General features: G+C 53.6%; 1 protein-coding gene across 7 annotated transcripts in view; it reads right to left on the bottom strand.

The window, feature by feature from the left end:
- Positions 1-20,518, bottom strand: part of KIF17 (kinesin family member 17) — a 54,436-nt gene extending 33,918 nt beyond the window's left edge. For 3 of the 7 annotated variants that reach the window (XM_054680318.2, XM_054680319.2, XM_054680326.2), the window contains exons 1-6: positions 19,987-20,307; positions 18,010-18,156; positions 16,136-16,237; positions 12,061-12,250; positions 6,897-7,349; positions 865-974 (exon numbers count right to left, since the gene is read on the bottom strand). In XM_054680318.2, coding sequence (XP_054536293.1) covers positions 865-974; positions 6,897-7,349; positions 12,061-12,250; positions 16,136-16,237; positions 18,010-18,156; positions 19,987-20,217 — 1,233 coding nt within the window. In that variant the 5' untranslated portion in view covers positions 20,218-20,307. Of the gene's footprint in view, positions 1-864; positions 975-6,896; positions 7,350-12,060; positions 12,251-16,135; positions 16,238-18,009; positions 18,157-19,859 lie in introns of all 7 variants that reach the window. The other 4 variants (XM_016955419.2, XM_016955436.3, XM_016955430.3 and 1 more) reach the window with 4 other exon arrangements.
- Between the last annotated feature and the right edge of the window lie 1,542 nt (positions 20,519-22,060).

Genomic DNA, 22,060 nt, shown 5'->3' with positions numbered 1-22,060 from the left:
GAGCACCTGAGCCAGGGAGTTTGAAGGTGCAGTGAGTTGAGATTGCACCACTGCACTCCAGCCTGGGTGACAACAAGACGCTGTCTCAAAAATAAATAAGTAAATAAATAAATGAATAAAGGGACTGCCACATGTCAAACTCCACGGCATGCTCAGGTCTCAGGATGCAGCATTTAGGCGGGAATCTCTGGAAACCAACAGAGCGTGGAGTCAGGGATGGAGCCAAAGGCAGGAGTGGGGGGGCCCCCGCCATGCCTGGCTGTGGAAGTCCCGCTCTGAGGATCAGCTCCGCCTCTGGAAATCAGGCATCGTCTGACCCGCTGGGAGGGATGTTGGGAGGCACTCAGATGAGAGGACCCAGGTGCCCCAGGTGACAGCTTTTTCCAGGAGGCCAACACCACACTCACCCGCTGGTCAAACGGGCTGCCTGGCTCTCAGACTTGTCGTCGGCTGCTGGGGGACAGACTCCTCCCCACCCTGACTGCCTCGCCTCTGCACAGGCCATTTCCACAGCCAGGGATGCCTTTTCTGCTTCCATCAATGCACAGCCACCCCTTCCTTCAAAACGGAGGGGAGACCACGCCCCTGGAGACACCTCCACACCCCTCTATTCTCACCACGCAGGCCCTAAGGCGGCATTGAATGCAGTCTGGAGTCAAGAACTCAAGTTCAAATCCTGGCTCAGACTCTTTGCTGTGTGACCTTGGGCAAGTCCTGGCATCTCTTTGAGCTTCAACTTTCTCAGGACCAAACCCACGGTGAAGGTACGGTGATATCGCGTTGGACCCCAGCGGCAGCCCTGCCCTTCCCGCTGGGCCCCACCTGCCTGTCCCTTCTCCATGTTCCCACCCGCTTGGGTCTCACCTCCCGGATCAGCTGCTTCTCGGCCTCCATGTCATGCTGGATCACAGGTTGGGGCAACAGCTTCTCCTCCACCTGCACAGGGTCTGGGGGCACCTGCCTGGACAGCAGGGCTGGGGGAGAAACAGAAATTAGCAGCCAGGATGAGGGGCACATTGTGTGCAGGAACTAAGCAGAAATCTATAAAAAGACGACCTCATGGTCATTCAAGAAGACTTTAAAGTATTCAGCTTATTTCAAACACATCTCCATGTAAAAGGCTGTTAGTCATCCAACAAATATTTATGGAGCACCTCGATGTTCTAGACTCTGAGGATGCGGCATTGAACAAAGACAAAAACTCCACACCCACGCTGAGTTTTCCACTGGGAAAAAGAGGAGAAAAGCAGATGGACAAGGTGAAATGCCTCATGGTGGTGTTCGAGGCCCTCTCCACTCCAGCCCTGCCTAAGCACCTCCCATCAAAATAAATAAGCAAAATGGGTAACACGTTACAAGGCGATGTGTACTGAGAAGAAAAAGCAAGTAGGGAGGGTGCTTGGGAGTCAGAAGCAGTTAGAAGGGTTGCAATTTTTTTACTTATGTATTTATCGAGACAGGGTCTTGCTCTGCCACCCAAGCCGGAGTGCAGTGGTGGGATTATAACTCACTGAGGCCTCAAATTCCTGGGCTCAAATGATCCTCCCACCTGAGCCTCCTGAGTAGCTGGGACTACAGACACACACCACCACACCCAGCTAATCTTTTATTTTTTGTAGAGATGGGGTCTCGCCATGTTGTCCAGGCTGGTCTCAAACTCCTGGGATCAAGCAATCTTCTCATCTCGGCCTGCGAAAGTGCTGGGATTACAGGTGTGAGCTGCCTTGCCCGGCCCAAGTTGCCATTTAAATAGTGTGTTAGGCTGGGCACAGTGTCTCATGTCTGTAACCCCAGCACTTTGGGAGGCCTAGGCGGGTGGATCACTTGAGGTCAGGAGTTCAAGAAAAGCCCAGCCAACAGCCAACATAGTAAAACCCCGTCTCTACCAAAAAAATACAAAGATTAGCCAGGCATGGTGGCGGGAGCCTGTAATCCCAGCTACTCAGGAGGCTGAGGCAGGAGGATTGCTTGAACCAGATGGGCGGAGGTTGCAGTGAGCTGAGATGGCGCCACTGCACTCCAGCCTGGGCGAAAGAGCAAGACTCCGTCTCAAAAACAAATAAATAAATAGCTTATTTATTGAAGGCCTTTTAGTCAAGGCATGAAGGAAGCAGTGAGGAGAGGGCGGGCATAGGAGGAGCTTGCTAGACAGGAGGCGCTTGCTAGACAGGGGGAGCTTGCTAGACAGGGGGAGCGGTGAGTGCGAGGGCCCTGAGGCGGTTGTGAGACTGCACTGTTCCTGGCCCAGCCAGGAGGCCAGTGTGGCTGGAGGGGAGGGAGTGATGGGCAGGACAGGAGGAGAAGTCCAAGAGGGATAATGCCAGATTGTGACAGCTGTGGAGGGCCGGGTGAGGGCTCTGGCTGTGACTCTGGGTTGAACGAGGCAGGTGTGCACAGGGCAGTCACAGGCCTTGCATTTGAACAGGCTCTCCCTGGCTGCTGCGTGGAGAGTGCACTGAGGGGAACCAGGGTTAGGCACTAGGAGACCCGTTGGGGGGGCATGCAGAAACTCAGTCTGGAGGGCAGCAGTGAACAGGCTGTAGCCAGTTTTTGTTTTGTTTTGTTTTGTTTTTTGAGACGGGGTCTTTGCTCTGTCGCCTAGGCTAGATGCAATCGTGTGATCTCGGCTCACTGCAACCTCCCTCTCCCAGGTTCAAGTGATTCTCCTGCCTCAGCCTCCCGAGTAGCTGCGACTACAGGTGTGCACCACTACGCCTGGCTAATATTTTCTATTTTAGTAGAGATGGGGTTTCACTATGTTGGCCAGGCTGGTCTCCAACTCCTGACCTCAAGTGATCTGCCCACCTCGGCCTCCCAAAGTACTAGGATTACAGGCGTGAACCACTGCGCCCGGCCAGGCTGTAGCCAGTTTTGAAGGTGGAGATGGCAGGATCTGCTGACCAACTGGATGTAGATTTGAGAGAACGTGAGAAGCCAGGGGCGACCCCAAGGTGCCTGGTTTGAACACCTGAGTTGCCGCTGTCAGCTGTTGGGGGGAGCTGCACGCCTAGCAGATTTGGGGGCCCATTGAGTTGACAGTGGGATATGTTGGGTTTGAAATACTTATTACACAGCTACAGATTCAAGTCCGGAATTCAGAGGACATGGTATAGTATGTTTTACTTCTTTTCTACATTGCATGATGTTCTATTATCTTGAGGGACTTGCTGGGCAGGGTTAGACTGCCCTTCAGGGCGAGCTAATTCCTAGAAACCGTAAACCACGAGTCAGTGAGTCCATCTTTGGTATATAAACCAGCCGAGCCCGAGTCCCCACCCCAAGCCACCTGCTGTATGTAACTCTCACACCAAGCCAAGATTCCCCCTGCCCTGAACAGACCCAGGGCCAGGCAGAGACAACCAGGAACAGCCCCTCAACCCCAAAGCCCATCAGAATTATTCAAATCAGCTGGTCCCAACCTGCCTCCCAGGCCTTGCTGTGTGTTTCCCACAGGAAGCCCAGTAAAGGCTGTGGCCTGGGCCCCCACTCCCTTCTCCCTCCAGACCGATGCTGGTGCTTCCCCATGTGTGTGTGCCTGACCCTGGGTTTCCAGAAGCACTGTGAGTCACGATGGGCTTTCCTTTCAGTGGCGCGGATCTCTGTGCTGTCACCCAGTCACCTTTATAAATTAAGACACGAGGCCAGGCGAGGTGGCTCATGCCTGTAATCTCAGCACTTTGGGAGGCTGAGGCGGGCGAATCACGAGGTCCTGATTGAGACCATCCTGGCTAACACGGTAAAACCCCATCTCTACTAAAAATACAAAAAATTAGCTGGGCATGGTGGTGCGTGCCTGTAGTCCAAGCTACTTGGGAGGCTGAGGCAGGAGAATCGCTTGAACCCGGGAGGTGGAGGTTGCAGTGAGCCGAGATCGCGCCACTGCACTCCAGCCTGGGCGACAGAGCAAGACTCCATCTCAAAAAAAAAAGACACAAACACAAATTGCATGGCCAGGCTGCGGGGTGCACTTGGGAAGTCAGGAATGCAGAGGTGGTGATAACACCAGGGACCCAGGCGAAGCCACCTGAGCAGCGAGTGCAGAGAGAGGACAGCAGAGGACCAGCCTGGGACAGCCCAGGGTTAAGAGGCCAGGGAGCAGGGAGGACTCGCCCCTGGGAACTGAGGAGAGGCGGGTGGGGAGGCAGGAAGGGAGCCAGGGCAGAGGGCATGTACGAAGCAAAGGTCTCATGAAGGGAGGGGATCTGCTGAGCCAACTGGTGCTGAGACGGCAAGGTGAGGCCTGCCCCAGGACAGTCACCGGGCTCCACGACAGGAGGCCATCGGTGACAAGGACAACGTCAATGGGCCAGGACAGGGCCTGCCTGGGTAGGGGCAAGAGAGAGCAGAGGGAGAGAGACTGGGACCGGTAAAAGTAGACAGATGTTTCAAGTTTTGTTGAAAGGGAAAAAGAGGGATATGCTAGAGGGAGAACCAGGGCTAAGGGGGAAATGTCTAAAGTGAGTCCTGGGAGGGGCAAACACAGGGAGCTTTGGGTCAGGCACGCCTGGTCTCAAGGCCCAGCTCCAAAGTGAAGGCAGCATGCATTGTCTCTGAAGCCCACACATGCATGACCTCAGGCAATTTTCCCAGTTGCCTCATAGCACACACAAGGCGGGGGTCGCTATGATGTCCCCTTTACAGATGAAGAGACTGAGGTTCTCAGTGGCTGAGTTGCTTGTCCGAGGAGCTGGGAGGGAGCTGGTGATAACTGCTCAGTGCTCAGCTATCCACCCAGCACCACCTCAGTCATGCTGCTGGCTGGGCTCCTTGCTCCTCATCCAGGGAGAAGGGATGCTAACAGCCTCTATCCTGGGGGCTGCCTCCGTCACCACTGGAAGGACTGCACAGGTGTTAGCTGCTGGGTGCGGGGGCCGCGGGCCGAGCCTCCCCCACTCCCTCCTGGTACCCTCCCCATTCCTGTCTTCCCCCTTACCAATCTTGGGGGTGAGTAGGGTTGGGGTGAGGAGTAGGGAAAGAGGAGGAAGGCAGATGGCTGAGGTGGAATGCCTTGCAATGGTGTTCAAGGCCCTCTCTCTCCACCCCAGTCCTGCCTGACCACCTCCCATCACCCCTATGCCCAAGGCAGCCAACAGAGGGCTTTGTAGTTCCCCAAATGCACCTTAGAGTTTTATGCATCTCTGCACACACTGGACACTCTCATCCTAACAGGGAAATTTCTCCTCTTCCAAGACTGCTCAATTACTGCCTCCTCCGGGAAGCCTTCTCTCACTGACCTTATCCCACCCACAGATAGACCTGGCTGACCATGCACTCCTCTCTGCCCTGTACAGCTGTCTGCCCTAGAGTGTGTCTCGTTGCATGTGATGGTCCATTGGAGTGTCCTTCTTCCTCAGGAGATTAGGTACCCCACGAGGCACAGCCTGCATCTGATTCATCTCTGTGTATCCAGTACCCAGCACGGGTCCACACAGAGGAGCAGCTCAGGGAATCTTCAGTGGATAGATGGGTAGGTGAGTGGAAAAATAGATAAAAGAATGGATGATAGGATGGAGTGAATGGGTGGGTATATGGATGGTAGGGTGGATGGGGTGGGTGATTAGAATGGGTGAATGGACGGGTAGATAAAATGAATGGAAGATGGGTAGGTGGGTAGATAGAAGGAAGGATGGAGATGGATAGATGGATGGATGAATGGATGGATGGATGGATGGGAGATGGAAGGATGGAAGGAAAAAAGGAAGAAAGGATCTCTGGATGAATAGATGAGTGGATGAAAGGAAGATCGATGAATAGATGGATGCATGGACAAATGGATGGAAGAAAGGATCAGTGGATGAATGGATGCATGGATGACAGATGAATGGATGGAAGAAAGGAAGGAAGGGTCAGTATGGATGGGTGGGTGGGTGGCTGTGTAGATGGATGGATGGAAGGAAGAAATGGATTGATGGAATGGAGGGAGAGATGGGTAGATGGGAGGATGGATAGATGGATGGATGGATGGATGGATGGATGGATGGATGGATGGATAGATGTATAGGTGGGTGAGTGGGTGGATGGATGGATGAGTGTGCAGATGGATAAGTAATGGGGTGGGTGGGAAGGTGGGTAGGTGGAAGAAAAGGTGGATGGATGAATGGGTAAATGGGAGGATGGACAGATGGGTGGATGAGCGGGTAGGTGAATGGGTGTGTGTAGAATGAATAGATGGAGAGGAAGGTGGGTGCGAGGGGGATGAATGGACAGACAGACCCAAGTATTTTGTGTTCCCTTCCCCAAGAGCTTCTGAGATAAGAAAATCTTAAGAGTCCTTCACAGCTACTCAGAAGGCTGAGGCAGGAGAATGGCGTGAACTCGGGAGGCAGAGGTTGCAATGAGCCGAGATCATGCCACTGCCCTCCAGCCTGGGCGACAGAGCGAGACTCCGTCTCAAAAAAAAAAAAAGAGTCCTTCAGTTCCAAAGCCCCTTCAGGCCAATGCTCCAGGTGTGGATTTCCACCTGCCAGGTGACAGGCAAATGCCGGGGTGGAAAAGCTGCAGTAACAAGGTGCCTGCGAGGAGCAGGTGTGGCCGTGGGGAGTGAGTTGCCAGCTGCTGAGCAGCGAACACGCATTGCGACAATGCCACAGACAGCAGCAGACGGGGGTGTGGTGGGGGTGGGGGGGATAATGGATGAGCAGATGAGAGGCGGGGAGTGGGCAACAGCCTGCGTCAGATGGGACAGGCCAGACAGACTGCCCTCCTCCCAGGACACTGACAAGCAGATACCATCTGGGCCGTCTCCAACCAGGGCCCTGCGCTCACATGGGGCTGAGGGGTGGGAGGATGCTGCTCCCACCGTCTTTTAGGTGGGAAGTTGGAGGTGAGAAGACAGAGGGGAGGAAGCTTTCTCCTGGGGACCTGGCCCTCCCGCCACTACCCCAACGTGGTCCCACCTGACAGGCTGCCGGGGCTCATCTGCTGTGTCAGGATGGCCTTGAGCTTCTTGATCTCCTCCTGGTACTCGCGAAGCAGCGCATCCTTGGGGTCCTCGTTGATGCGCGGCTTGTTCCTGATGTTCTTGGCCCGGTTGGCGTAGCGCAGCGTGCTGAGTGTCTCATCGTAGTTGTTGTCCGCAGGCGACAGGCAGGCCACCATGAGCGTCTTGGTGTTGCCGCCCAGTGAGTCCTGCAGCAGCCGCGTCAGCTTCGAGTCACGGTAGGGGATGTGCTTACAGCGCCCGTCCACTAGCGCCGAGATGACATTGCCCAGTGCCGAGAGCGACAGGTTGATCTTGGTGGCCTCCTTGAGCCGCTCGCCCGAGGCCCCGGTCTTGGACTGCCGCTCGCTGCCCGCCAGGTCCACCAGGTTCAGCTTGCCCGCCCGGAGGTGGTCCTTGCCCCGCTCATCTGCACACAGACCAGGCAAAGTGGCGAGGGCCTCGGGTGAGCCCTATGTATCGAGGGCAATCAGTGCCAGGCACTGGGTGCTCAATGCCCACCCACCGAGGGTTCCCCTCAGCTGCACAGGAGCCCCAGGAAGCAGATGCTATTATTGGGTTCATCTTACAGATGGGTAGACTGAGGTTCAGAGAGGGCATGGAACTTGTCCAAGGTCACACAGCTGCTAAGAGCTATAGCCACCATCAGAACCCAGGGCAGGCTGTCTCCAGGAGCAGGGCCTGGAGTTGCAGACCATTCTGAGTGCAATAGGGCCTCTGGCTGCCACAGCAGCTCCCGAAGGCTTCCTGCAAGGTCAAGGTAGAGAAGGGCAGGGGTGTGGGCTGGATCACCAGGGAGTGATGTCATTCAAAACAGAAAACATCTGCTTTGGAGACTCCCAGACCCGGTTCTCAACCCAGTCGTGTCTTCTCCTTGCAGTGTGGCATTAGCAGAGCCACCTACCTCCCAGATTCTCAATTCCCCACATCAACAAAATGAGAATACCCATGGTTCCCCATTAGGGTTTGTGAGACAAAGCGGCAGATGTTAGAAGCCACTTTTGCTCTTTTCCGCTTGCCAGCATAATCAGCTCACAAAGCCGCTGCCTCTGTGCCGACGCGCAGAACTGTGCAGAGCTCCACAGACACGCTTTGAAGACAAAACAGGATGGAGTCTACGGTCCCCCATGTCTGTCGCTGAGTCACCACATCACTTAAAGACAGAGAGCCTAGGCCATGCCTTTTCCTACACATGAGATAATGTCTGCCGGGGTTCGTGCGGAAGCCTCTGGAATCTATCACCAGATGTGCTCTTGCACCCAAACCTTGATGTGATTCTGAGCAAGTCAGATGTGATTCTGCAGGTGCTGAGTCTTCACCACCTGTATATAAACTGTGAACTGAAATACTGACAGAGCCGCTCTGGGCTGTAGGCCTCAGTCTATAATCCTCAGTAGGATGTCTCTTTTTTTTTTTTTTTTTTGCCTTTGGGACAGGGTCTCACTCTGTCGCCCAGGCTGGAGTGCAGTGGTGCAATCCTAGCTCAATACAGCCTCGAACTCCCAGGCTCAAGCAATCCTCCTGCTTCAGTCTCCCGAGTAGCTGGGACTGAAGGCGTACATCACCACGCCTGGCTAATTTCTTTCTTTTTAGAGATACGGTGTCCCTATGTTGCCCAGGCTGGTCTCGAACTGCTGGCCTCAAGTGATCATCCTGCCTTGGCCTCCCAACGTGCTGGGATTACAGGCATGAGCCACTGTTCCCAGACTTGTTGATTTTTCTTTAGTTGACAGGTTGGTGGTCTGGAGAAGTAAGGTAAACAGACAGCGCATTCGTAGCCGGCTGGTTCTTTAGGCTATTAAAAAACAACAGGCTGGGTGCGGTGGCTCATGCCTGTAATCCCAGCACTTTGGGAGGCCAAGGCAGGCGGATCACCTGAGGTCAGGAGTTCAAGACCAGCCTGGCCAACATGGTGAAACCTTGTATCTACTAAAAATACAAAAATTAGCCAGGCGTGGTGGCACATGCCTGTAATCCCAGCTACTCGGGAGGCTGAGGCACAAGAATTGCTTGAACCTGGGAGACAAAGGTTGCAGTGAGCCGAGATTGCAACACTGCACTTCAGCCTGGGCGACAGAGCAAGATTCTGTCTCAACAACAACAACAACAACAGGCCAGGGGCAGTAGCTCACACCTGTAATCCCAGCACTTTGGGAGATGGGAGGATTGCTTGACCCCAGGAGTTCGAGACCAGCCTGGAAAACATGGCAAAACCCCGTCTCTACAAAAAAAATATAAAAATTAGCAGGGTGTGGTGGTGCATGCCTGTGGTCTCAGCTACTTCAGAGGCTGAGGTGGGATGATCACCTGAGCCTAGGAGGTTAAGGTTGCAGTGAGCTGTGATCATGCCACCGCATTCTAGCCTGGGCAGCAAAATAAAATCCTGTCTCAAAAAAAAAAAAAAAAGAAAGAAAGAAAAGAAAGACAAACAAAAACACCACCAAAAACAGCTGGGTGTGTAGTGTCGTGTGCCTGTTGTCCCAGCTACTCAGGAGGCTGAGGTGGGAGGGATGCTTGAGCCCAGAAGTTCAAGGCTACAATGAGCTATGATTGCACCACTGCACTCCAGCCTAGGTGGCAGAGTGAGACTCTGCCTCTCAAAAAAGGACAGGAAGGAACTTGGTGCTGCCTCTTTGGGAAGCTCTTTGCAGAACGGACCAGGAGCCTTAACCACGTTTGTTATCTTTGCTCCAGGACTCCATTGCAGGGAACCGAGTCTGAGGAAATGACTCTCAGATGAGAAAAAGCTTTGTGCACACAGATGTCCATCGTGGCATGACTTGCAGCACTGGGAAACTGGAAACCAATTGTCAAGGACCGGTTGGAAAATGGCATGAGCCAGGCCACCACACATGGTCATGAAGACACGGTGACAGTAAAGTGCAGAAATGCTTAGTGACAGCAAGGGAGATGGAACCAGGGGAAACCTACATGGCGTAAGATTTCAGTTATGTTTAAAACATTCATAGGAAAAAAAGGATCAAAAGAAAATATGGGCTGGGCGCAGTGGCTCATGTCTGTAATCCCAGCAGTTTGGGAGGCTGAGGTGGATTGCTTGAATCCAGGAGTTCAAGACCAGCCTGGGCAACATGGCGAGATCCTGTTGCTACAAAACATAAAAATTAGCTGGGTGTGGTGGTGCATGCCTGTAGTTCCAAGCTACTTGGGAGGCTGAGGTGGGAGGATTGGTTGAGCCTGGGACACCAAGGTTGCAGTGATCTGAGATTGCACCACTGCACTCCAGCCTGGGCAACAGAGCTGTCTCAAAAAAAAAACAAACCAATGTGTGTGTGTGTGTGTGTGTGTGTGTGTGTGTGTATAAAAAATATATGTATATATATAATATATACATTTATATATAAATAAACATATAAAGAATTATAAATATAAATAATTATTAGATATTAATATAATGCTTAAATGTTAGTGGTGTTTAGGTGTCAGAACTATGAGTAACTGTTCCCTACCATTCCCTACTTTACCATCATCACTGAGCTCACATTATTTTATAAGGTGAATGTGCAACCAGCCTGCCTCATCCTTCAAACCCTCCTGCAAAGACCAAGAGGTGCCCCCTAAACCCGCTCCCTCCTCCTCCCTCCTGAGCTGTCCTCAGTTGCCCTGGTCTCTGCCCTTCCCTGAGCTGCAGTATTGAGGCTGTGACCACTCTGGTCTCAACCCTCCCTATATCAGCATCCCCGGGACACTCAGACTCATGGCCTCATACCTAAGCAAGCACTGGGGCTTGGCCCAAGGCCAGGTCCCCACACCGGCTGGGCAATGCGTCCAGGAGGTTCCATCTACTCAGGCCTTGACCCTGGGTAGTGCAGTGGTGCGATCTCAGATCACTGCACCCTCGGTCTCCCGGGCTCAACCAATCCTCTCACCTCAGCCTCCCAAGTAGCTGGGACTACAGGCATGTACCATCACACCCAGCTAATTCCTGACCCTGATCCCTGGGTCAGGGATCTCTCCAGAATTATGTTCCCAGTTGGGCTGAGGCCACCTCCTGCTCCACTGCTCTTTGGAGTTCTAGTCATGATGGACCACAGCTTGGAGGCAGCTGCAGCATTCATGGGAAAACCCAGACATCAGGGAGACCCGGGTTCAAATCCCAGCTCCACCAATTAGCGGCGGTGAGACCTTGAACAAGCAAATCACTTTACCTCTCAGAGCCTCTGTTTCCTCGTCTATAAAATGAGGATTCTAGTGCCTGTCTCTAAGACTGTCATGGGATTTAAATGGAATGAAGGGTATAAAGGGTTTGGCACTGCAGATGGCCAATGGGGCCCCCAAATAAACATGGATTTCTTTCCTTCCTCTTCGCTTTCTCGGCAGCATTTCCAGAAAAAAATAATAATGAGATGACTGAGGAGTACAGAACGTTACAGAGGGAGAAGAGAATCCACAAGGTTGGAGTGACACACACTCCAGAGGAAGACCCCGGGATACAAGCCAGGCTCTGACACTAGTTCCTAGTTGTGTGGCCTCAATTTCTTCCTCTGTAAAATGGGGATGATAAATCGTATCCACCTCATGGGAGTGCTGTAGGAGTAAGTGAGATAATGCACACACATTGCCTGGCACACTGGCCGGGCGCAGTGGCTCAAGCCTGTAATCCTAACACTTTAGGAGGCCAAGGCGGGAGTATTGCTTGAGCTCAGGAGTTCAAGACCAACCTGGGCAACACAGCAAGACCCCATCTCTACAAAAAATTAGCCAGGCATGGTGGTGTGCATGTAGTCCCAGCTGCTCAGGAGGCTGAGGTGGGAGGCTCGCCCGAGCCTGGGAGGCAGAGGTTGCAGTGAGCCGAGATCACCACTGCACTCCAGCCTGGGTGACAGAATGAGACCTTGTCTCAAAAAACAAATAAATAAATAAAAATTGTCTGGCACACAGTGAGCGCTCAATGTTGGCTCCCAGTGTTACTGTGTTTGCTGCTGTTTATCCTGGGAACACGGGTCCCAGCATCCCAAGGGTCCTCTTGGGTTTCCTCCAGGCTGTTAGAGCATCTCTTCCCACTTTCCAGGGGCTCCTGCGGCCTCGAGAGGTGGCGTGCCTTGGCTAGTGGGAGTGGCTGGGTCATCTGTCCCCCTGCCCCCAACAACGGCCTCGCATACCCACGGCAGACATCTCGATGCTGATGGTGAAGATGGAGTGCGAGCGTGAGGAATCCTTGTTCATCAGCGTGTAGCCGACCGAGCGGTTCTTCCAGCCGGTCTCCATGATGTGCTCACACTGGGCCACGCTGTGCACCGTGTGCATGGACAGCCCCTTCACGTACACGCCCTTCTCTGGGTGCTCCTTCAGCTGAGGGAGGAGGAACGGTCAGGGGCGGAACCTCCAGCCGCCAAGGGTTAGGACCAGGGATGGTCAAGGAACCAGAGAGAAGGGCCCCATCCAGACCGCCCTCGCCCTCCTGTAATGCAGGCTGGCACCTCACATGCCTGTCACAGGGAGGCGTGCGTTCCAGGCCCAGCCAGCCTCAGACCTACCCCTGCCTCCTACTTGCTATGGGACCTTCAGCCAATGACAACCTAAGACTCAGTTTCCACATCTGTAAAATGGGCATGAGACAGCTATCTCATAGGATATGGGGAGGAATCCATAAAATAAGGCACACACAATGCTTAGCATGGTGCCAGCACCTAAGTGCCCCATAGATGCCAGCCACTGTCTGTGCTGTTGTTGTTAGTGCTATGATTACAAAGGTGGGTTTCCTTTAGGGAGCTTCAGATCCCAGGGGCTGAGCCTGTCGTCACCCATGAGCCCTGAGTGCTGTCTCCCTTCGCCCGTTGCTAAGGCTCCAGATCCCCTCTGCCGTGGCTCTAGAACAACAGGAATATCCCCAAACCCTCAGATCACAGGTGAGCCCACTTGCTCCCCAGAACCCCGCAGGCTCACAGCCCAGAGGCCCCCAGCCCTCAGGGCGATGGCAGCAGTAAATTAATTTATCTGATGGCTCCCTGCTGGCTTTCCAGGCAGCAAAGTCATTTTGCTGCGGACACGGAGCTGTGAAACACGGTATTTTTCAAGTGTGAGAGGAAATAAAACCACTCTGGCACCAGAGCAGAATGAATGAGGACAAAAGGCATTTGTCTGCCAAGTGGCCCTGCGGGTCAGAACCACAGGAGGCTCAGCTGCTTTGCTCCCAGCAGCTCTAGGGGGGTCCCAGGTGGGCTCAGGCCCCTGCTGTGGGAGAGGCGTGGGTGGGGGTCGGGGCGAGGCACAGCTGGTCCTATCTGCTGAAGCGTGGAGAAACAGCCAAGCCCCACCAAGGGACTGGGCTTCATGGAATAGAGGAGTAACTGACACCCAGAAAGGAGAAGGTGAAGGTCACAGCTGTTAGTGGGGTCGCAGCTGTTTGTTAGTGGGGTCACAGCCGATGGAAGGCTCCAGGGTTCAGGGCACAGAGAGAGGCCAGAGCATCCTGCAGCAGCTGAAGCTTGAGATGACAGAGGGCAGGTCTCGGCCCAGGCGGCAGCTGTGAGGAGGGAGCCCAGAGGACGGAGCCACGTGTGGCCTGAGGGCACCTTGTTCTGTGACTTGCTGGTTGGGGAGGTTAATATGCCTCTCTAAGCCTCAATTTTCTCTTCCATAAAATGGGGATGATAACTCCTATTTCTACAAGATTATTATGAGGATTAGGAAGAGAACAGATCTAAAAAACGGTTCTGCGGGTACTCAGCGGGGGCTCAGTTACAAAGAGGATGAGGTCGCCATCTCGGGCCTGAGCAACCCCAGGAGACAACACCTCACCCGAGGGGTCTCCCGCCACGATATTTTCCAGCCTAGGAAGGCTCCCTGCTCCCACACTTGTGATGGCCTCAGGTCCGCCCCCACCGCGCTCCCAACCCCACTCCACCCCCGACGCCTGGGGAGGCGCTGAGTGACAGCCCCCAGCCGCGCACCAGGTTCCTTGGTAACTGCTCATCTCTGCTGCGGAGAGGCCAGAGCCGGGTCACCATGGCAACCAGCTGGGATGCGGCAAGGATGAGAGAGGGGAGCATGGCAGGAATGTGTCCATCGCTGCCACGGGGAGGGGAGCCCTTGACACTTTGCCTGGACATGGGTGGGAAGAACCCGCTGGAGAGGCCCCCTCAGGCCTCACCAGATCAGGCAGTTCAGGGCTGGGTTCTCTGATGGTAGTTTACAGTGGCTATGGGGAGGGGATAGAACTCTGCTTCCCCAAACCTCTTGCTGGCCTTAGATGATGTAATAACCTCTGATTACAACCACGATCGGGCCTGTGTTAAGCACGGGTTAACAGTGTGTGCTGTGGAGCCCCCGGGTTCAAATCCCATCGCCACTCTTTACTGACTGTGTGTCCTTGGGTTGGTCTTACTCAGGCACATGGAGCCTCAGTTTCCTCATCTGTTGTTATAAGGAATAAGAACGGTGCCTCCTCCTGGACTGCCAGGAGGTTTACATGAGAGCCATCTGCACATCCTCCACAAGGGAGCGTGTCTAAAGCCCGGTGATCTCTGGAGTGTGTTTCAGCAAGCGCATCTGTCACTGCAGCCCCCAAGGCAGCTGGTTCAATAGGCCTGAGGCCCGTGGCTCAGCTGCAGCAAGTGTGAGCAGCTGCCAGCCTTCGGCCCCTCTAGGCCCGGGTAACTGAGGCCTTCCTAGGGTCCAGGGTAGTGACGAAGGGGAGGAGGGCTCCCTGCTGCTCCAGTGCGGGTTAGCAGAAGGTTTGCAGGGGGCCAGAGTGCCCTAACTCCACAGGCTGGCCTTCTGGGGCTGACATGTGGGAGCAATACCCTCTGTTGTCTCCTGTCTCTGCTTCCCTGTCTGGGGGCTGAGCTATGATTCAGCTGCACTAGGAGAGGGAACGCGGTAGAAAAACTCTAGGTGGGAGGCTGGAGGCTCCTGCATAAAAAACGCCAAGTGGCTGGGTGCATGTGGTGGTGCATGCCTGTAGTCCCAGCTACTGGGGGCGCTGAGGTGGAAGGCTCAAGGCCAGGAGTTCGAAGCCAGCCTGGGCAACGCAGCGAGACCTTGTCATATATATATCTATATTATAGATAATATTATCTATATCTATAATATAGATATTATCTAAATATAGATAATATCTATAATATAGATATCTATATTATAGATATTATCTATATTTAGATAATATCTATATATAGATATTATCTATATATAGATAATATTATCTATATATAGATAATATATAGATAATATATAGATAATATATCTATATATAGATAATATTATCTATATTATAGATATTATCTATACATAATATAGATAATATTATCTATATTATAGATATTATATTATATATATTATATATATTATAATATATCTATATTATAGATATCTATATTATCTATATATAATATAGATAATATCTATATATAATATAGATAATATTATCTATATATAATATAGATAATATTATCTATATTATAGATAATATTATCTATATATAATATAGATAATATTATCTATATTATAGATAATATTATCTATATTATAGATATTATCTATATATGATATTATCTATATATAATATACATAATATATTATCTATATTATATATAATATATCTATATTATCTATAATATTATCTATATTATCTATAATATTATCTATATTATATATTATCTATAATATTATCTATATTATATATTATCTATAATATTATCTATATTATATGTTATCTATATTATCTATAATATTATCTATATTATATATATATTATATATATAGATACTATATACAATATAGATACATATATTTTGAGACGGAGTCTCACTGTGTTGCCCAGGCTGGAGTGCAGTGGCACAATCTCAGCTCACTGTAACCTCTACCTCCTGGGTTCAAGTGATTCTCCTGCCTTAGCCTCCCCAGTAGCTGGGACTATAGGCATGCACCACCACGCCCAGCTAGTTTTTGTATTTTTAGTAGAGATGGGTTTTCACCATGTTGGCCAGGCTGGTCTCGAACTCCTGACCTCAAGTGATCTGCCCACCCTGGCCTCCCAAAGTGTTAGGATTACGGGCAAGAGCCACTGCACCTGCCTAAAAAAGTTTTTTTTAATTAAAAAAAAAAAAAAAAGTCCCGACTCTAGTCTCCCAGTGCCGGCACCCTCAGGACACTTTCCCATATTTCTGAGGGAGCAGCACCAATGCCAACCTCCCCTCTACCAGCCCCACCTGCCCACAATGGGTCTGCACCCACCTCCAGCTTCTGCTTGGTGTCAGCCCCAAGGAGGTCCCGGACATCTTCATTGTAGATCTCCAGGTAGGAGGCCCGGACCAGGAACTTAGTGTTCTCTGCACACTGCAGGGAGTACACAGAAAGAACCTAGACATCAGAGCTCGAAGTCCACCTGCTGCCAGGTCTGACCCTGGAGCCTGGGCCCTCTGCCACCAGGACATCATGGGAGGAGAAGGGATGTCGGGGCAAGAGGAGTCTCCAACCCAACCCGCCCTGCTGGCCCTCCTGGAAAGCTCTCTCCTGTCTCTAGCTTGGTGGGCGCTCAGGCCTCTTTGAGTTGCATAATCTTCGTATTGCTGTCTAATGCTCTGTCTACAAGCCTCATGGGAAAGGAAACAGAGGCCTCCTCGTTATTCAGGTTAAAAACAAAAACAAAAACAAGCAAAAAACAAACAAAACAAAACAAAAAAAACAGGGCGGGGCGCTGCTCATGCCTGTAATCCCAGCACTTTCGGAGGCCTAGGTGGTTGGATCACCTGAGGTCAGGAGTTCGAGACGAGCCTGACCAACAAGGTGAAACCCCCGTCTCTACTAAAAATACAAAAATTAGCTAGGCCAAGCGCGGTGGCTCACGCCTGCAATCCCAGCACTTTGGGAGGCCAAGGCAGGCAGATCGCAAGGTCAGGAGATCGAGATCATCCTGGCTAACACGGTGAAACCCCGTCGCTACTAAAAATACAAAAAATTAGCCAGGCGTGGTAGTGGGTGCCTGTAGTCCCAGCTACTCAGGAGGCTGAGGCATGAGAATTGCTCGAACCCGGGAGGCAGAGGTTGCAGTGAGCCAAGATCGTGCCATTGCACTCCAGCCTGGGCGAAAGAGCAAGACTCCGTCTCAAAAACAAAAACAAAAACAAACAAAGAAAAAGCGCGGTGGCTGATGCCTGTAATCCCAACACTTTGGGAGGCTGAGGCCAATGAATCACTTGAGGCCAGGAGTTCAAGACCAACCTGGCCAACATGGCGAAACCCCATCTCTACTAAAAGTCCAAAAATTAGCCAGGTGTGGTGATGGGCGCCTGTAATCCCAGCTACTCAGGAAGCTGAGGCAGGAGAATTGCTTGAATCTGGGAGGCAGAGGTTGCAGTGAGCCAAGGTCATGCCGTTGTACTCCAGCCTGGGTGACAGAGCAAGACTCCGTCTCAAAAAAAAAAAAAAACCTGAGGCCACAGGGAAGGACTGGGCCAAGCACTGGCTCTGGGCTGGTCCCTGGCAGCTCTCCAAGGCCCTACATGTTGCTGTGGCCACCATGATGAGTCCTGGGAGTGGCACAGTGGGTTCTGCAGCTGATCAGGGTTGTCCCCATCCGCCATTCCCCGTGCACTGCCACAAATGGTCGCCAGGTAATTCTCACCTGCAGCCTGGATGCCGGGATGAATTCAGAGTCCAGTCTCAACTTGGCCCATAAAGGCTCAGAGTCTCAAACTCCCTATCTCAAAAATGGGGTTATCAGCTACCTCCTGGGTCAGGCTGGAGATTCAGTGAGATAAGGATGCCAAGGGCTTCACATATGACTTGGTCCATAACAATTGCTCAATAAAGAGGGAAGCTGTGATTGTTACAACCACTTCCTGGCCCAGTGCACAGGGTCAGCAGATCCATGGGAAATGCTCAACTAAGGGTTAGAAGGCAAAAATGGTGAGAGAAAAGCATGGACAGAATTTTCTCTGTTTTAAGTTTTTTTTCCCACCACCTTTTCAGAACCCAGAGCCTTCTCTGCTGATCTGCATGGGGTCAGGCCGGGCTCCAAAGACTTCCCGTGTCTCTGCCACCTGTCAGAAGTGCTCTGGGCCCAGCTGCAGCTCTGGCCCTGCCCCTTCCCTCCGCGAGGCCCGTACCTGGACGCTCTCAAACACGTGCTCGAAGGCCCTGGGGATGATGCCTCTCTGGGAGGGCGGATCTGGCAGGCCCTGCATGGTGAAGGACTTCCCGCTGCCTGTCTGGCCGTAGGCAAAGATGGTGCCATTGTAGCCCTCAGTGACGCCCTGCATGGGAGGAAGGCAGGACCCTGTGCTCAGTGGAGCAGGCACAGCAGGGCTCGGGACAGGGCTCCCTAACCCACAGACTCAGGGCCCTTCCTGGTCCCCCCACCAACAATGGCACTGGACTGTGGAGATAAACAAGGCGCAGCTCTGTCCTCAAAGAGTTGACTGTCTGGTGGGGTAGGAGCTGTCCCTGTGTGTGGATGGGGAAGAGCCTGCGCTGTGGGCTTGGCCCCCTGGGCTCACATCCATCTCCACCTTTACTGACCGTGTGCCCTTGGGCTGGCCTTACTGAGGCAAATTGATAAGATGATAAGAAAAACACCTTGGGCCGGGCGGGGTGGCTCATGCCTGTAATCCCAGCACTTTAGAAGGCTAAGGCAGGCAGATTACCTGAGGTCAGGAGTTCGAGACCAGCCTGGGCAACACGGTGAAACCCTGTCTCTACTAAAAATACGAAAAATTAGCCGGGTGTGGTGGTGAGCTCCTGCAGTCCCAGCTACTCGGGAGGCTGAGGCAGGAGAATTTATTGAACCCAGGAGATTGCAGAGAGCCGAGGTCGTGCCACTGCACCCCAGCCTGGGCGACAGCGCGAGACTCCGTCTCAAAAAAAAAAAAAAAATCAATATCTTAAAGGGTAAGAGCAGCACCTGCGGGGCTCTCACAGGGTGCGTACGGGGCTTCTTTCGTGCACTGGCACAGGAAGCACCGTCATAAACAGGTGATGGCCCAATGCCTGCCTGCAATGCAGGGAGCTGGACACGTACAGGTGATTCTCGTGGCGGGCTATGGGGCGGGGCACACAGCGACAAGAGTCCAGGCAGCCGGCAGGGACAGGGAGTACAAAGAAGCGAAAACAAGACGGCACAGGAAGAACAAAGCACAGCTTTCCAGGTGGCAAAGACAGGGAGAACTGGGGGAGCTGGGAGTGGGGCTCGTACTTTGCCAGGTGACAGGAAGAGGAAGGCATTCCAGGCTGAGGGGTCAGCTTGAGTAAAGCCACACAGATGAGGTGTGGAGAGCAGGAGGGACTGGGGGAGGGGTGGAAGATGAGGCCTGGAAGGAAGAGAGGAGGCAAACCCGGTGCTGTTCCCAAAGTCATTCCCAAAGTCATTCTTCATTCATCGCTGTTTCTATTCATTCGACAGGGACTATGCTCAGCCTACGGACAAAGTGGTGAACGAGGCGGACACAGTTCCTGCCCTTGCAGAGCTCATGAGTTTGCAAATTCTAGACCTTAGTGTGGGCTTGGGGTGGATCCTGTGTGGGTAGATCGGCCCAGAGAATTGTTCTGAGACCCCAAGGGCCCACATGGCATCTATGCCCGGTTCCACTGCAAAGACCCATGCTGTAACCAAAACAGGGCTGGGTGTGCCCCGACTTGCCAGTGAGGGAAGATGAAAAGTCACCATTCGGCTGGACGCGGTCCCTCATGCCTGTGATCCCAGCACTTGGCGGGCGGATCACTTGAGGTCAGGAGTTCGAGACCAGCCTGGCCAACATGGTGAAACCCCATCTGTACTAAAAACACAAAAATTAGACGGGCGTGGTGGCAGGCACCTGTTAGTCCCAGCTACTTGGGAGGCTGAGGCAGGAGAATCGCTTGAACCCGGGAGGTGGAGGCGCTGGGGATAGTGCAGACCCGGAGGCGACACTAGAGGCAGGCTCTGGTTGTGTCCCGCCTGGACAAAAGCCTCCGGACCTACCTGTTCCAGTCCGCCTGCGCCCCTCGAGGGCCTTTCCTCCTGGCTGGGGGGCAGCGCAGCCCCCTGGGGACCCTCGGGGCGGCCCCACGCCCTGCCGCCTGGAGGGCGGCCTGCCGGGCGCCCTCACCTCCACCAGCGGGTAGGCGATCTCGTTGTAGATCTGCTCGGTGACGTGGTCCACGTGGTAGGCGCCGTCGAAGGTGAACCGCTTGGGCGGCTCGTCCGCGGCGCCCGGGTTCTGGATGCAGCACTGGCCGCGCGCGCAGTCCACAGTCACCACGGGCTGGCAGCGCAGCTCCCGCTCCCGCTGGTTCATGGGGCGGCAGCGCACGACAACCTTCACCGCCTCGGAGGCCATGGCGCCGCGCCCAGGACCACCGGGACCAGAGCCGACCCCCACCCCGCCAGGGACTCCCAGCAGCCCGGGCCAAGGGGCGGGGCCAGCGCCGGCCACGGGGGGCGGGGCCTTGCGGCAGGGGCGGGGCCGCGGCGGGGGGCGGGGACTCCTCGGGGGGCGCCCCGAGGGGAGCTGGGAGTCGCAGGACCCGAGCCGGGGCCGCCGCTTCCTCCCGCGCCCGGGCTCGCCCGTTTCTGAGGCCCGGCCCGAGCGGGGACGTGGGGGATCCGCGCTGCAGGCGCCGCCGCAGAACCGGAGCCCGGAGCCGCCCCAGCCGCCCGCCCGCACGCTCACCGCCGCGGCGTTCGCGGTTGCTGGGCAACGCCCGTGGCGTCACAAGAGCGGCCCCGGGAACGCCCCGCCTGACCCGCGAGCTTCGCCCGAGTGATCCCCGGGCAGCCACGCGCGGCCGCTTGCGGGAAGCGCCAGCCCTGGCTGGGCTCCTTTCGCGTCCGCTGCCTTCTCGAATCCGCACAGTCCCAGTTCAGAGATGTTACGCAGCTTGCCCGAGGCTGCGGCTAAGACTGGGGCCCGGGGCCCCAGGCTTGACTCCACCTCGGGGCTACAGAGATCCCAGGCCTCAGGCACGGGCCAGGGACCTAGGAAAAGCGGCAAGGACCTGTTGCCCCTTATCCACGTCCCCGTACTGGCTCAGGGAAAGGCTGCCCACAACCCACAGCCCCTGGACAGCTTCCTCTCATGCCACCCTTGTTATTTCTAAGACCCGAGATTGTAAAACAAACATTTTGGGAGCAAGTCTTTTGGGCCGGGCGCGGTGGCTCACGTCTGTAATCCCAGCACTTTGGGAGGCCAAGGCGGGTGGATCACCTGACATCAGGAGTTCGAGACCAGCCTGGCTAACATGGTGAAACACGCGTCTCTGGTGGTGGGCACCTGTAATCCCAGCTACTCAGGAGGCTAAGGCGGGAGAATCACTTGAACCCGGGAGGCAGAGGTTGCAGTGAGCTGAGATTGCATCATTGCACTCCAACCTGGGCAACAAGAGCAAAATTCCATCTAAAACAAACAAACAAAAACAAGTCTTTTGGATGGAAGGCTGCCTGGCCTATCCCTCCTGGCTCAGTGAAAGTTCCCCAGCCAGAAGAGCACCTCCGTCACACCTCTGGGCGCTGGGCTCTTCCTTGCACTGAAACACTGAGTGTCAGCTACATGTCAGGCACCGTGACAGATGTTAGGGAGACAGCCCTCCTGCATGATCTAGCTGGAGAGACAGACACAGGAAACAAAATCCCACAAACAAAATCCCGAAAACGAAAATGTAATTACAAACTGAATAATCAGTTCCATGCAACATATCTTTTTTTGAGACAGGGTCTTGCCCTGTCACCGAGGCTGGAGTGCAATCATAGCTCACTGCTGCCTCAACCTCAGGAGGTCTCAAGCGATCCTCCTAACTCAGCCTCCCGAGTGGCTAATTTTTTGTAGAGATGGGATCTCATTTTGTTGCCCAGGCTGGTCTCCAATTTCTGGACTCAAATGATCCTCTCACCTCGGCCTCCGAAAGTGCTGGGATTACTGGCACGAATCACTGCACCCAGCCTATGGAACATCTAAAAAAGGAACCTCACTCAGCCCAGGGTGTAGGGCAGGCATCCTGAGATTGACTGGAGCTGAAATACGATGGCTGAGTGGTTAACAAGGTGAAGGGAAGGGAGGAGGAGGAGGACGCCGGTCTGGGCTGTGCGGAGGTCGTGTGGCACACTGCAGAAGCAGAAAGCAAGCCCAGGTTGCCAGTGCAGAAGGACTTGAGTCTTTTTCCTATAGATATATCCACTGAAAGTTG

Source organism: Pan troglodytes, chromosome 1 (genome assembly GCF_028858775.2).
Source record: "Pan troglodytes isolate AG18354 chromosome 1, NHGRI_mPanTro3-v2.0_pri, whole genome shotgun sequence".
Lineage (NCBI taxonomy): Eukaryota > Metazoa > Chordata > Mammalia > Primates > Hominidae > Pan > Pan troglodytes.
This window is presented reverse-complemented; position numbering and strand designations above follow the sequence as displayed.